Consider the following 14,871-nt stretch of genomic DNA (forward strand, 5'->3'; position numbering starts at 1 on the left):
GGCCGGGGATGTGGGTCAGTGTGAAGGCCCTGGGTTCAATCCCCAGTGCAAACCCCACTTGGCCCTGTCTGTCTCCCTTGGGCTGCCAGGTTGGGGGGGCAGTCTTCCCTTGGGGTTGATTTCCTAAGAACTTTGGTGTGGCTCTGGCTCATCAGCACTTTTGCCCATTCTTGGGACTTGAGATATGGAGTGTGAATTGTTCACTATCCCCACCTAAGTCCTCTTTTAATTTGAATTCATGTGTTTCAATCTTTCATTGGCATCTGCGTAAATATTTCTAGCATTACAGTTTGTGTTAAGAGAATGCGTTTGGGGGCTGGGAGTGTAGAGTGATGGCATCCACATGCAGGGAGCCCAGTGTCCCATCCCCAGCACCACCACCGCTCCCCAAAAGAAAAGATTCGAATCATTTTCGATTAGAACAAGACGAGAACTGTATTTGTTGTCTGCTCATAAAGAACCTGCTAACAGAGCCGGGGATTTAGCTCAGTGGTTCCGCCGTCTGCCTCGTAAGCGCAAGGTCCTGAGTTCGATCTCCGGTACCCAAAAATAAAATAAAGAACCTGCTAACAGTACTTGGAAATTTTGTCAGTTTTACAAAATGGAAACAAACACATGAGGTGGAAGTTTGTGGATTTTCCCTGTGTAGACCTGTGAGTCACCAGCAGGGCCACCCAGCGATGCTCCCTCCCTGCAGTCCCGGGGCAGCAGTTCTCCCACCGCTGCCGCCCTCAAGGAAAAATGCCCCCTCCAAGACGATGTTACCCCACTGCACTGTAGGGGCAGACGCGGGTCTTAGATGCTTTGCTCTCTCACTGGCTCGCCCGAGGCCGCAGGCAGGACGGCGGTCCTCATGTATTAATAGAGAAAGGCTGCGTTAGGGGCGCAGTTGTACAGCAGATGCTTCCCTTTAATGCTTAGTTCGAAACCTTCACTTTGTTCGGTTGCTTCTGCCCACAGGCCTGGTGTGAAACAAACCTGCGAAGGTGCATCAGCGAGCAGCACCGCTTCGTCTGCGACAGCTGTGACAAGGCATTCCCCATGCTCTCCTCGCTCGCCCTGCACAAGCAGACTCATGTCACCACGGACCCGGGCCGGGAAGAGCCTCAGGCTGACGTGCTGGCCAGTGATGCCCTGGACCAGAAGGTCTTCCTGGCCTTGCTGGGCCTGCAGCACACCAAAGACGTCAGGCCCGCACCCACCGAGGAGCCCCTGCCGGACGACAACCAAGCAATACAGCTGCACACACTCAAGTGCCCACTACCTCAGGACCCCGGCTGCACCAGCGTGCTGAGTCTGTCTCCCTTCGAAGCTACCTCCCTGGGAGGCTCTCTCACGCTGCTCCCGGCCACCAAGGAGGGCATGAAGCATCTCTCCCTGCAGCCCTTCCAGAAGGGCTTCATCATCCAGCCGGACAGCAGCATCGTGGTCAAGCCCATCTCCGGGGAGTCGGCCATCGAGCTGGCGGACATCCAGCAGATCCTGAGGATGGCGGCCTCCGCCCCGCCTCAGATCAGTCTTCCGCCCCTCTCCAAGGCCCCGGCCACGCCGCTGCAGGCCATCTTCAAGCACATGCCCCCTCTGAAGCCAAAGCCCCTGGTCACGCCCCGCACGGTGGTGGCCACCTCTACGCCCCCACCCCTCATCAGTGCGCAGCAGGCCTCCCCGGGCTGCACCAGTCCCAGCCTGCCCCCACGGCCGCCGAAGGGCTCGGTGGAGGTGGCCGCCACCGCCCACCTGCTGCAGTCCAAGTCGGGGGCTCAGCCTAACTCAGCCCTGCAGCTCCCCCTGCAGCCGCCACGCGCAGAGCTGCCAGGCTCACCCGCGATGAAGACACAGCTCGAGCAGGACAGCATCATCGAAGCCCTGCTGCCGCTGAGCATGGAGGCCAAGATCAAGCAGGAGATCGCGGAGGGCGACCTCAAGGCCATCATGACGGGGCCCGGCGGCAAGAAGGCGCCCACTGTCCGCAAGGTGCTCTACCCCTGCCGCTTCTGCAACCAGGTGTTCGCCTTCTCGGGGGTGCTGCGTGCGCACGTGCGCTCCCACCTGGGCATCTCCCCCTACCAGTGCAACATCTGTGACTACATCGCGGCCGACAAGGCGGCGCTCATCCGCCACCTGCGCACGCACAGCGGTGAGCGGCCCTACATCTGCAAGATCTGCCACTACCCCTTCACCGTCAAGGCCAACTGCGAGCGCCACCTGCGCAAGAAGCACCTCAAGGCCACGCGCAAGGACATTGAGAAGAACATCGAGTACGTGAGCAGCAGCGCGGCCGAGCTGGTGGATGCCTTCTGCGCGCCCGACACCGTGTGCCGGCTGTGCGGGGAGGACCTGAAGCACTACCGCGCCCTGCGCATCCACATGCGCACGCACTGCGGCCGCGGCCTGGGCGGCTGCCACAAGGCCCGCAAGCCCTTCGAGTGCAAGGAGTGCAGTGCGGCCTTCACTGCCAAGCGCAACTGCATCCACCACATCCTCAAGCAGCACCTGCACGTGCCCGAGCAGGACATTGAGAGCCACGTGCTGGCCACGGGCAGCGGCCCTGGCAGCGCGGAAGCCTCAGGGAGGGGCCCGGAAGCCGGCTGCAAGCCCCTCGCTGCCTTCCTGGAGCCCCAAAATGGCTTTCTTCATGGGGGCTCCCCTCAGCCGCCCCCGCCCCACGTAGCTGTCAAGGTGGAGCCGGCCAGCAGCTTTGCAGTGGACTTCAACGAGCCGCTGGACTTCTCTCAGAAGGGCCTGGCGCTGGTGCAAGTGAAGCAGGAAAACGTGCCCTTCCTGAGCCCTTCTTCCCTGGCCCCCTACGACTGCTCCATGGAGCCCATCGACCTGTCCATCCCGAAGAACTGCAGGAAAGGAGACAAGGATGCAGCTGTCCCTGGCGAAGCCCAGAAGCCAGAGCAGGAAGGGGGAAGCGCTGAGCAGCCGGCTTCCTGTCCACCGCCCTGCTCGATCCTGCCCCCGACTTTGGGGCCCGCCGGGACCCTAGAGGGCCCTGCGGCCGCTGTGGTGACGGCCGCGCCCCTGGACCCCCACGCTCAGCCCCTCCAGGGCTCCGTGCAGCTGGCCGTGCCCATCTACTCGTCGGCGCTCGTCGGCAGCCCTCCCGTCCTGAGCAGCCCAGCGCTGCTGCGGCCCCTGCGGCCTAAGCCCCCCCTGCTCTTACCAAAGCCCTCTGTGACGGAAGAGCTGCCCCCACTGGCCTCCATCGCCCAGATCATCTCATCCGTGTCCTCGGCCCCCACCCTGCTCAAGACCACCAAGGTGGCCGACCCAGGCCTGAGGAGCGGCAGCGGCGGCAGCGCGGCAGCCGTGGGCGGCTCAGGCGGTGCCGTCCCCAGAGCTGCAGCCACACCCGCGGACCCCGGGAGCCCGAAGGAGTGTGGCGACCCGCCTGCTGTGGCCAGCAGCCCAGAGGCGGCCTCCCCGACTGAGCAGGGCCCGGCCAGCTCCTCCAAGAAGAGGGGCCGCAAGAAGGGCGCGAAGAGCCAGCCCGGTGCCAACCACGGTGGGGTGGACCTGGACTCCAGCGGGGAGTTTGCCAGCATTGAGAAGATGCTGGCCACCACGGACAGCAACAAGTTCAGCCCGTTCCTGCAGACCACGGAGGACCATGCTCAGGAGGAGGCGGCCGGGGGCCCCACCGACCTCCATGGGCCCAGCGATGAGGAGCAGGGCGGGCCCCCCGAGGACAGGCTGCTGAGAGCGAAGCGGAACTCCTACGCCAACTGCCTGCAGAAGATCAGCTGTCCCCACTGTCCCCGGGTCTTCCCGTGGGCCAGCTCCCTGCAGAGGCACATGCTCACACACACCGGTAAGAGGGCCAGCTGGGCATGCAGGGCGGAGCGGCAGGCTGAGCCAAGCAGTGCCCAGTCGAAGGAGTGGGGCCCCCCCTGCACCCCGCGCATTCCTGGCTTCTCGGGCCCAGGGATGCTGTGTGTTTCCCGTGCTCATGGTTCGCACGGGGGCCTGTGCCTGGGACCTGAGCCCCAGGGCTGCTGGCGAGGGGAAGTGTCCAGCACGACGTGCTTGCAGGTGGCAGTGGTCGTAGCCCAGCGGGTCCCTTGTGTGCCTCCCCGGTCCCTCCCCAAGGTTTCGAGACCATGTGCGGGTAGAGCGTGGAGGCAGCTCCGGAGAAGTGGGACTTGAGGGTTAGCGGCACGAGCTCAGGGCTGTGGCGAGACGCAGTCTTAGTGTCCTCAGGGATCAAACTCCGGACCTGGCTCCCACAGGCAGGCACAGCGCCACTGAGCCACGTCCCTGGCCCCGCCTTTAAAAGTTTGAACATGTACAGTTCTTTTGGCCGCCATGTATTGGGAAAGGGAAATACTGCAAATGTAACATTGACCGTTTCTCTCAGTTCACTGAGGCGGGTGCCCTTCCCCTGTGCATTTTGAAAGCTGGTAATGGATCGTGGTAGAATTTTTTTTATTAACACTAATACTGTCAGCTCTTTCAGAGAAACCCTCTAAGTAATGACTAATATTCTAAGTAACATATTTAAATTGGCAAAATGATATACCAAAAGTATTTCTCAAATATTACTTTCTGTGAGTTGAGTTTTAAAGATGAATTTAGGATATGGAATGCATCTTAAATAATTTTATACCAGTGATTACACACTTCATTTCAATTAAAATTTTCTAAATATTCTCACAGGGTTTGTATCATTGAACTAAGTAAATTGAGTGAGATTTTTGCCTTTCTGGAGTTCATAACCCAAATATTCATAGATAAGACCTGAAACCAGATGAATTGGAAGATATACAGATTAAATTTAAAATTCAGGTAACACGTATTTTATTGTAAGTCTTTCTCTGAGGTATTGGGGAAAGACTAAGTATCACTTGCTGCTGACCTGAAGTTCCAGTTTAACTGGGCGTCCCATAGTTTGTTTGCTAACTACGGCAGCCTCGGGTCGGTGGAAGGTCACACGTGGGGTGAGGATGCCGTCACGGGCGTGGAGGAAGGCAGGTCCGGTGAAGCCATCCCAGGCCTTGGTAGGGGCTGAGTCTGCGGGGAGGTGGAGGGATAGGAGGGAGGTGGTAGAAGGGCTGGAACCTGCACAGTGCGGGGCAGCGTGGCCTGAGGAGGAGGCTGGAGGCTGCAGCATCTGCTCCTGGCCCTGCGGGGCTGGGGCCTGGCCGGGCTGGGGCTCTCAGAGTCAGCAGTGCAGCCGCCATCCCGTTCATGAAGCACACGCTGCCTTTTCAGGCTCATTTTCTTTCCACTGAAATAATTCAAACCTCACAAAGCCCACAGTCCTCAGGGAGGTAGCAGTTCCTGGACAGTGCCCCACACAGTGATGTCTTTTGCTGCCCTTTTTGTCGCCTGCGGGGTCTTTGGAGAAATAGTTCTGTCTCCACTTTTCAGCAGCAGGTGGCCGAGATCTGGTGACCAGGCTCGGGCCTGGCCTTCCTCCCCTAGCCTGGGCCGCCCTCACCCAGCCGCCCCGCCCTCCTCCCGAGGAGCACCCCGTGCTGTTAGATGCTGCGTTATGCTGAGATGGTTCTGTTCCCAGCAAGCTGACAGCCTCCCCAAGAAGCTGGAGCAGCCGGAATCGGGCTGGAGTCTTTGCCTGATACGAGTTCCCCCGGCAGGGTCCAGTGGTGACTGCCTGGCTCTGCGATGCCAGAACCCTTGATGTAAAATTTTGTGGCATCCGAACCCGGCGAGGTAAAAGGAAAGCAGGTGGAATGGACATCAGCGCAAGCATGTTCCACCTTCGTGGCTCTGGGAACCGAGTAGACTGCGCTGGTCTCTGACAGCCTCTCCTGTCTGTTCCCTTTGGAGCTGGGGCCCGCGGCTGTCCTGGGAGGGGCTGAGGATGATGGGAGGCAGGTGCGGTTCCAGCTCCCCCTGCAAAGTTCCCCGCAGCGCCCCGTGATTGCCTGGTCCTCTACTGAGGCCTCCCTGGGTCCTCACAAGTCTGAGTCCGGAAGAGTGGAAGTCTTGGGGGGTACGGCTGTGAGTCGGAATGCTGTTAATTGGGGTCTTTAATGACCACAGGGCTGTTCTGGACACTGACTGGGCTCCACTAACTTCCTTTGCTGTGCACCACTGGCAGAACTCCAGGCCTTTGCTCTAAGCTGCATCCCCCGCTAATTTAGGCAAGGACAGGCTACATCACTAAATTGCCCAGGCTGAGCTCAGACTTGTGATCCTCCTGCCTCAGCCAGCCACAGTGAAACCATTCTAGTCCCTATTCAGCCTTTGAAGTGTAGTATTCACATCTAGATGACAGCTTCCTGCAGGAGACTGAGGCAGGAGGATCACATAAGGCCAGCTTGAGCAAATTAATTCCAAGACCCTGTCTGGAGCCCGGGATTTAGCTCAGTGGTTCCGCCGCCTGCCTTGCAAGCCCAAGGTCCTGAGTTCGATCTCTGGTACCAAAACGAAAATCCCTGTCTCAAAATAAAATGATACAAAGTAAATCAGCTCAGTTCCAGCCAGCAGCATCAGGTCTGCCCCTGTAGTTCAGCAAACCCCTCCATCCTACAGGTCAGCTGCCACCCACCGCCTCTCAGCAAACCCAGTCACCCTGGTGTCCCCAAGCCACCACCCCACGGGGCAGCAGAGCGCACGGTGCAGCCCTTTCTGCCCCAGCTCGGGATTCAGGAACTGTCAGGAGGATGTTGCTGTCGGCTGTCATCTTTCCGGTCCCCTGGCGTGGTCTCCACACACCTGCCTTCCTGGGCCCCTCTCCGGCTTCGTGCTGGTGGGGATGGGTCCTGGCTCCTCACCTTCCCTCCCCAAGTGTCCCCACCCCCACCTGGAGACTCTCGCGGGCATCTTGTCCTGTGTCCTGTGTCCTGTGTCCCGTGTCCTGTGTCCTGTGTCCCATGCCCTGTGCAGTTCTGGCCTCATCTTCCTCCTTCCCTCAGCTCGGTTCCTTGTCCCACAGAGACAGGGTGGGAGCTCAGGATGGCTGAGGTCCCTCTTTCCCGACCTGTTCCTACTCGCAGCTAACAAGAAACAAGGGTCAGAGTCTAAGTAAGAACCAGATGTGGTGGCTCCTGCCTATAACCCCAGCTACATAAGGAGGCTGAGGCAGGAGGATCACAAGTTCAGGGCCAGTTAGAGCAACTTAGCAAGATCTTGTATCAAAATAAAATTGTTAAAGGGCTTGGGGTGCAGCTCAGTGGTAGAATACCTAAGTGTGGAAAGCACCTTGGACACCAGCTGTATTTTATTTGGCTGCTTTTAACTTTCTTAAGTGGCAGCTGTGGTCTTTTGAGCCCAGCCCTGTGTGCAGTCTGCAGATGCAGGGAGAAGAGGAAATACAAGGGCGCCTTCGCCTCTGGGGTAGGGGTGTGGCAGGGCCTTGAGCCGTGTCCTGTGTCCTCCCTTGAGGAAAAGGAAAGCAAAGCAAGGTCTGCAGCCTTGCCCTCCTTAGTGGGAGAGCAGCAGTTGGGGGTGGAGGGGTATGCTCTCGGGTGCCTTCCGGAAAGCTCATCTCCCGGGCTGGCTTCACCATGCTGTGCACACTCCTGGCTGGGGTGCCGAAGTCCGGGGTGCAGGCCACCCACGGCACCCCTTCCGAGCCATCACGAGAGGCGTCGGGCTTCTGCAGTGAAACTCGGCTTGCTGCAGTCCCTTCCCAAGGCTGTGGCGCTGGGCACCATCGCCTGTCTCTGTGGTGCCGTCCTCAGAGCCGTCAGCCTGGCTCTCCAGCCAGCTCAAGGGCAGCGCTGACCAGAGTGAAAATCGTCCTCGGCAGAAGTGGGAAGCCTAGCACAGTGGCAGAAGCGGGAAGCCTAGCACAGTGGCTCTGACTTGTTCCCCTTGGGGGTAGGGTGCTGGGGATGGGACCCAGGGCCTCTGCCATGGAGCCTCCAGCAGCTGCATGGGAGATGGGGCCTCACTGCAGGGCCCTGTTCAGGAGGGAGTAAGCGCCCCATCCGCCATGGTTCCTTGTATGGAGTCGTGCGACCTAGCGGTGCCAGTCGCTCGTCCTTCCCTCCCTTGGGGAACCATCTGCCCCTGCGACTCAGCCCCTGGCACCAGGCCCTGCCAAGCTCCAGCAAGCGTCCAACCTTGGTCCCCGAGGAGCCCCAAGGTCCCGGGGTTTGTGTCTGCAGATCTGTGCTATGACCGCTCCACCAGTTCTGGTGTTTGAGACAGGGTCTCACTCCATAGTTCAGGCTGGCCTGGAACTCACTGTGTAGCCCACGCCGGCCTCCTGCCTCAGCCTCCCAAGCGCTGCTGCATGCCACCACGCTTGGCCCTCTTCGGCCAGTTCTTAACTCACATGTTTGGCTGCGGCATCTTCAAAGTTCTGAGGTAGCAGCACCAGGCCGCCTGACACCTTTCCCCTGTGAAATTGGAAGCTGGGACCTAGAATCTGGTCTCAGGGAAAAAGGAAGGAAGAGGCCAGCAGTGCAGCAGAAGATGGCCCCACCTTCCGTCCCCACCGGACCCTCCCCTCCCTCTTTCCTGCCTCCCGCCTTCCTCTCCCGCTCTTTCCTCTCCTCCCTCCCCTCCTCCACTGTCCCCTGCTGCCCTTTCTCCACCTCCTTTCCCTCCCTCCCTCTGCCCCTCTGCCCTGCCTCTTCCCTCCCATCCACCACACAAACCCAGGATAAGTTGCGCAGGCTTTGATTGCATTTTGAAACATGTTTACAGCACAAAAGAAATCCAGATAAAAAGACCAAAACTGCAGACCTCCCGAGGGAAGGGGGAAAGGGAGAGGGCTGGGCTCAGCGTCCACTCCTCATGGTGCTGAGCCCGGTGGGGCGGGCGACTTCCTCTGTCCGCCTCAGGAGCAAGGGCACGATTGGTGCAGGTGCAGGTCCCACAAAGCCAGCACTGAGCGGGCAACAAGAGCCCTGTGCGAAGCTCTCCCATCTCTCGCCATCGGGCAGGGGTCCCTGCAGGACACCCAGCAGCCAGGCGGGAGGTCCTGGGTGCCCAGGCAGTGCCACCTTCCCAAGCTTGGGGGCTCCCCAACTTCTCTGCGGGGCCCAGGGCACCTGCACCCCTTCCTGCGGCACTTGCTCCCTGGCAGGGTACGGCTTGCCAGGCCCGGGCTGGCACTGTCTTTCCTTTGTGGTCAGATGTAAGTGTTATCTTGCTCCAAACCCTTCACTTTTATATTGTTGCTGTCACTATTTAATGTTTTTTAATTATAATACCATTGTTTTACTTCAAACATGTTATCTTGGTTTCGTTGTTAATTTTCTAGTATTTCGAAGACAAACACTTCTTTCCACTCAAGTTGAGGGAAAATTACCATTTTAGTCATTGGTGTTTCTCAGTTTTGTTTTGTTTTAAATGTGTTTTGTTTCTTAAAAGGAAGGGGTGGAGGAGGGGAAACCAGTGGCAGTATCCCCAGGAGGATAAATCAAAAGCGACTTTTCTTTTCCATTGCTGTAGAAAGCCAGATAAATATATATTTTTTTTCCTGCTTCAGGTCAGAAACCTTTCCCTTGTCAAAAATGCGATGCCTTCTTTTCTACCAAATCTAACTGTGAACGCCACCAGTTGCGCAAACACGGAGTTACCGCCTGCTCCCTGAGAAGAAACGGGCTTATCCCCCCCAGAGAGAGTGATGTTGGATCCCATGATAGCACAGGTAGTGCCCCGGGGACGGAGGACCCCAGCTCCGTCCGCGCTCCCTGCTCAGCCTTAGCGAGCTCCAGGGCGCCGCTTCCAGCCCACCTCATCCTTGACCTGTCTTCTCCTAGGATGGGCCCCAGGCCAGATGGGCCTAGACACGCAGCAGACTGAGCTAGCCGAGCCCGGGGACACGGGGCACAGTGGCAGTGCCTCCGGTGACTTCCTGGAGCTGCCCACAGCCGCTGCCTCTGTCCCTGGGGTGGGAGGTGGGAGATGCGGGTCTTCACAGTCCTGGCTCCCGCGTGATGCCTCTGAGGGCCGAGACCCGGGGAAGGCTGGGAGCCGGGAGGGGCTCCTGGGAAGTCAGGGTGTTGCAGGAGCCAGGGGTGCTGAGCCCTTGCTGGGGAGGGGCAGCGCAGGGTGTTTTTCTTTCCAATAACTCTCTTCCAGCATAAAACTATCCTCGTTTAAAAAGCACTCTGCATGTCCTTTCTTTAATCACATCTCTGTTTGACCTGAATCCGGGTATTATTCTCCGTGCTGATGTGTGCTTCCTCCCTCCAGCCCCCTGCAGTGCAATTAACGCCACCCCTCAGCTTCCATATTTACTAATGTCCTCTATTCAGTACGCTCCATCTCTCTGACTGCTGGGGTGTGGCACCCCAATCCCCAAAACCAAACAGAAACGAGGCTGCTGCAGGGAGCTTAGGTCTGTACGGGTGTTGCAGGCGCTGGGTTTGGTTCTGCAGGTCTCGAGAACCTGGCATTTATTCCCTGGGCCTGAGCCAAGCTGAGGAGAGTCCACTGAACTGTGTCCACGGCTTCTCCTCCCTGGACTTGGCTGGGAGGGAGTGCCGAGCAGTGTAGGAGGCACCCCCACCCCGGAAGTCAGTGTGGACAGAGGGACGGGCGCTCCAGACCCCTGTCCTTGCTCAGCGCCAGGTTAGGCCGCGTGGGGAGGGGCGGCATTTCCAGGCGCAGAACTGATCCCGGCTCCCACCCCGCCGTGCTGAGCTGAGCAGGCGGAGGGAGGGTGCCCTGACCTGCCCGCCCTCCGACTGGGTCAAGCCCTCGTGGGCTCGCCGGCCCCTTCTCTGGCTCCCGTGTCTTTTGAGTAGGGAACGCTGTGGGCGTCCACGGCATCCTGCCAGCTTCGCTTCCCGGCCAGCCAGCCAGGATCTGCTGGAGCAGTGGAAGCTCACCTCGGGTGCTCAGGCCCTGCCCTTGCCGCAGCCCGTCCTGTTAACGTGTAACTGCCAGCCACGCCACACCTATTGGTCTGGAACACTCTGGCGGCCCAGTTTCCAGAGTGGCCTTTCGATTGTTCCCATAGCACTTCTAAAGGAGGGACGCGCTGCTCACTGGGGCTGTTTCTGCTGTGTTTGCAGCCGTGTCTGGAAGGGTAGCAATATGCGCTGTACTCGCTTCGCTCGGCATTCCAGTTGTGTGGGAGGAAAACGCACTGGGCCCGCGCTGTCTGCAGAGGGGCGGATGGAGCCGCTGTGGACGCAGAGCTTCATCAGGACTTGGTCTGAGCTTCACCTCAGCCCCAAGAGCTAGCCTGTGGATGTGTTTGCTTTGTAAGTTCTCAGTAACAGGTTTTGTTTTCCCAAGGCCCTGCCCCGGAAGTTGTATAGGTTTTCTTAAAGGGACAAAGCCTCTGGGAAAAGAAAAGTGGCTGAAAGTTGTAATGGGAAACCAGCAAAGAGAAGATAGATGTTAGGTTTAACTGCGGTCACAGTCCTTGGTAAGAAAGAGCCAAGATTTAGGAGGGAGAGGAAGCAAGTCAAGGAGATAGGAATTCAGGGACTTCAAGGAGAAATTTACACAGCAGGTAAACCTGCTGAGGGCCGGCAATGGTTTCATGGGAATCCCTCCCAGGAAGTTAAAGGCGAGACTTCAGAGCGGCAGACTATTCTTTGAAAGGAAGGAAATGACCCAGAAGTTCTTGAGGTTTCTATGCTTATATGCCTGCAGTGCATTTTCCTGAAATCCCTAACCATGATTTTGTAAGGTCAGCGTGACCTTTAGTCACTTAAGGAGTTTCAGGAAAAAGCACTCCAGATCTCCCCCAAAACAGTGCTAAAACTGCCACAGTGAGGAGCGGTCTGTTCTTCCCTGCAAGGCTGCATCTGCTGTTCAGCTTTCATCAGAAGCCACTCTGCTGGACAGAGGCCCCTGGCCCCTTGCCCCCAAGCAGGACCCTCAGGTCTTCCTTGGAGGAGCCTCTGTGGCAGCAGGTGCCTGGCAGGGCTGCTTTTAGTCAACATAAACGCTAAGGTTCTCGCCCTCTCCCTTGGCTTTGCCCCTCTTTACCAGCCCTGGCGGCCCTTGTGTCTGTGTGCCCTGGGCCAGGGGATGCTTCCGGCGCAGGACTGCATCCGGGGTTATGCAAGCAGCAGCTTCCATAGCAGACAGAGGCCCCTGCCCAACAGATTAATTATTGAGGACAACTGGTTGTGTCTGTCGCATCAGTTGAGCGACATCTCATTTCCAGAGGACGATAGGTAGCTGCTTCACGGTTGAGCTGCCCTGCAGGAGTAGCCGAGGCTTCCGTACCTACCCGGATTCCTCTGCTTCCTCCAGCAGTTTTCTTAAGTGTTACCAACACGAGTGAGGGGCTGATGGGGACAGAGAAGCAATCCACGCTTTTAAGGTGGGATTGCTTATAAGGATCCGTCTGCTCTGCTACTTGGATTTGCACATTTGCGAGCCTGGGTGAGGTGAAGGGCCAAACTGGGACCTGGCCTTAGAAGTTGAATGTATTCATGTGCGTGAAGAGGTTGTCTGTGTGTACCAAGAATCACTCTTGGAATCGGTTGGAGCTGCTTAGGACTTGGAGGGCACAGCAGCCTCCCTGCAAGCACAGCCTCCCCGCAGAGGTTGGGGAGGACAGCTGAGTCCCCTTTTGCTCAGAGAGGGAGTGCCCGTCACTGTCCTTGGGAGAACTTTACATTATCTGTCCACCCTCAGCGAGGCCGAGGCAGAGTGTATGTATGTGGGTGTGGTGCAGAATTAATTTCTTTTTTAGGTTTATCATCTTCAATGAGTTCCATATGGTTTAAACAGTCCATGTGCCAGGCCCTGGGCCCACCCATGGTCACAGTTCCTTGGAGGCGGGTTCAAGACCAGCCTGGAATCGTAATGAGGCCTTGTCTCAAAAGGAAAAAAAAATCCAGTGTAGGAGATCCTGGGACAAAATGGAAAGAATCAGACATTAGACCTTTAAAAAAAATCACAAAGCCAACAAATAAGCTAAGGGTTCTCTATTTTCATTGTAGAGTTCTATCAGAAGACCTTCTATAGATGCTTTCTGTTGGAATAATAACAGAAAAATGCTCATTTAGGTTTTTCCTTGAAATGTGGCCTAAACATTAGTCCATCTCTCAGGAGTCCTATTTCCTGTCAGAAATTCCCTGTTCACACCATGATTGTTTCCTTCTGAACTCCTTGAGGTGCCCACACGGTGGCGTCACAAGGTGCAGCTGAAACAAAGCCAGTGAGATGGTGCTGGTGGCCGTGTGGTGCCGGTGAGCCCGAAGCCCGGCAGGTGTGAGAGCTGTACCTCTCTGGGGACCGGGGAAAGGCAGCCCAGGCTTCCGGTCCTCCCATGGCCACCTTGGTGGTACCTAACGGAGTGGGGCCTCCTGGCCTCGGCAAGTGACAGTCAGCTGTGGGATCTTTGCTAGCCTGAGTAAAAAGTGGGCAGTGCTGTGCTGCTTGGCGTTAGTGTTGCCACAGTGCCATCGCTTGGGGCCCTCGAACGCCGCGGGCCTTGTACATCTCATTGTGCTATGCACAGTGGACAGCAGCACGCGGGGGGCAGGGACGCCAAAGCCCTGATCCCGGCCCGCGCCCCACACCCGCACTCCCAGTGTGCTCTTGCCCGGCTCCCCCGGAAGTGTTTCTGCATCCTGCAGTGGGAGGGGGCGCATGGGTCTCCTCTGGCCCCTGACCTCCAGCTGGAGGTGAGTGTGCACACACTGTCGACTCTGTTGGAGGCCTTGAGGGAGGGCCCTGTGTGTGTTGCATGTTTGTATCATCTCTCTGCGCTGGAAAAATAACTCGGCTTCCTCAGCCTCCCTAGTGAATGCACTCCTGTCCTGTCTGGAGCCTCTCTCTGTGCTGCCTGAGTCACTCGCACCTTCCTGGGGGCGGGCCCTGCGCATCCCCGGGGAGGCTGGCACCCAGCAGCCCGGAGCCCGCCTTCCTGCGGGGAGGTGAAGCTGGTTTTCTCCTTCCACCCCATCCTTGGCGGCCCGGCCTGACCCCTCCCCTGTGCTTGCTCACAGACAGCCAGTCCGACACCGAGATGTTGGCGGCCACCAGCGAGGTGCTGGATCTCACGGCCCGGGACCGCGAGCCGCCGCCAGCAGAGGGCGCTGCGGAGCCCAGCCAGGCCCGGGAGGAGCCCGCAGAGGAGGAGGAAGAGGAGGAGGAGGAGGAGGAGGAAGAGGAGGAGGAAGAGGAGGCCGAGGGGGCTGAGGCGGCCTCCCCCAGGCCTGGGGAGAAGGTGTCCGAGGAGAAGCTGGAGCCAGAGGAAGAGCGCGGCGCGGAGGACAGCACCGGGGGCGGGGACGCAGACGCGGAAAGCCCGGAGGAAGACTCGGCCAGCAGCAAGAGCCTGGACCTGGACTTGGCCAGCAAGCTGATGGACTTCAAGCTGGCCGAGGGCCAGGCGGGTGCCGGGGACGGCCCGGGCCCAGCCCCACAGGACCAGAAGCACGCCTGCGACACCTGCGGGAAGAGCTTCAAGTTCCGGGGCACCCTGAGCCGCCACCGGAAGGCGCACAGCCACCAGGAGCCCAGGGATGGGAAGGAGGCGCCGCCGCCGCCGCCGGAGGACGACGGCCCCCCGCCCGGCCCCGAGTCCGAGGAGAGGCCCGCGGAGCCCCCGCCGGAGGACCGGGCCATGGGCGCCGCTGAGGGCTCGGTGGAGAAGCAGAGTGAGGAGACGGAGGGCCCCTCGGACGGAGAGGGCGCGGCGGAGAGGAAGTCCTCGGAGAAGAGCGACGACGACAAGAAACCAAAGACAGACTGCCCGAAAGGCGCGGCCAGCAAGGCCGACAAGAGGAAGAAGGTGTGCAGCGTGTGCAACAAGCGCTTCTGGTCCCTGCAGGACCTCACCCGGCACATGCGGTCCCACACAGGTAAGGGAAGGCGCGCAGGGCTCGGTCAGCGCCTGGGCCCGCGAGCGCAGTGACCGGGGCGCTCCTTTTGTGGCCCTGTGGTAGCACAAACCTCAAGGCAAGGCCCATTGTCTTGGCAGAAAAGGCAACGAGGATGCAACCTTGAAACACTGGGCTGCCA

At 58.8% G+C, this 14,871-nt stretch overlaps 1 protein-coding gene across 12 annotated transcripts in view; it reads left to right on the forward strand.

Moving 5' to 3' along the window:
• The window catches only part of Rreb1 (ras responsive element binding protein 1), a 170,011-nt gene that overhangs the window by 152,013 nt on the left and 3,127 nt on the right, over positions 1–14,871 (forward strand). For 10 of the 12 annotated variants that reach the window (XM_087181152.1, XM_087181159.1, XM_087181160.1 and 7 more), the window contains 4 exons: positions 961–3,817; positions 9,416–9,577; positions 10,950–11,141; positions 13,854–14,711. In XM_087181152.1, coding sequence (XP_087037278.1) covers positions 961–3,817; positions 9,416–9,577; positions 10,950–11,141; positions 13,854–14,711 — 4,069 coding nt within the window. The remainder of the gene's footprint in view (positions 1–960; positions 3,818–9,415; positions 9,578–10,949; positions 11,142–13,853; positions 14,712–14,871) is intronic. The other 2 variants (XM_087181162.1, XM_087181163.1) reach the window with 2 other exon arrangements.

The sequence above is a fragment of the Heterocephalus glaber genome, unplaced genomic scaffold (assembly GCF_053883595.1).
Source record: "Heterocephalus glaber isolate CG9 unplaced genomic scaffold, H.glaber_assembly_v1.0 deba00001472, whole genome shotgun sequence".
Lineage (NCBI taxonomy): Eukaryota > Metazoa > Chordata > Mammalia > Rodentia > Bathyergidae > Heterocephalus > Heterocephalus glaber.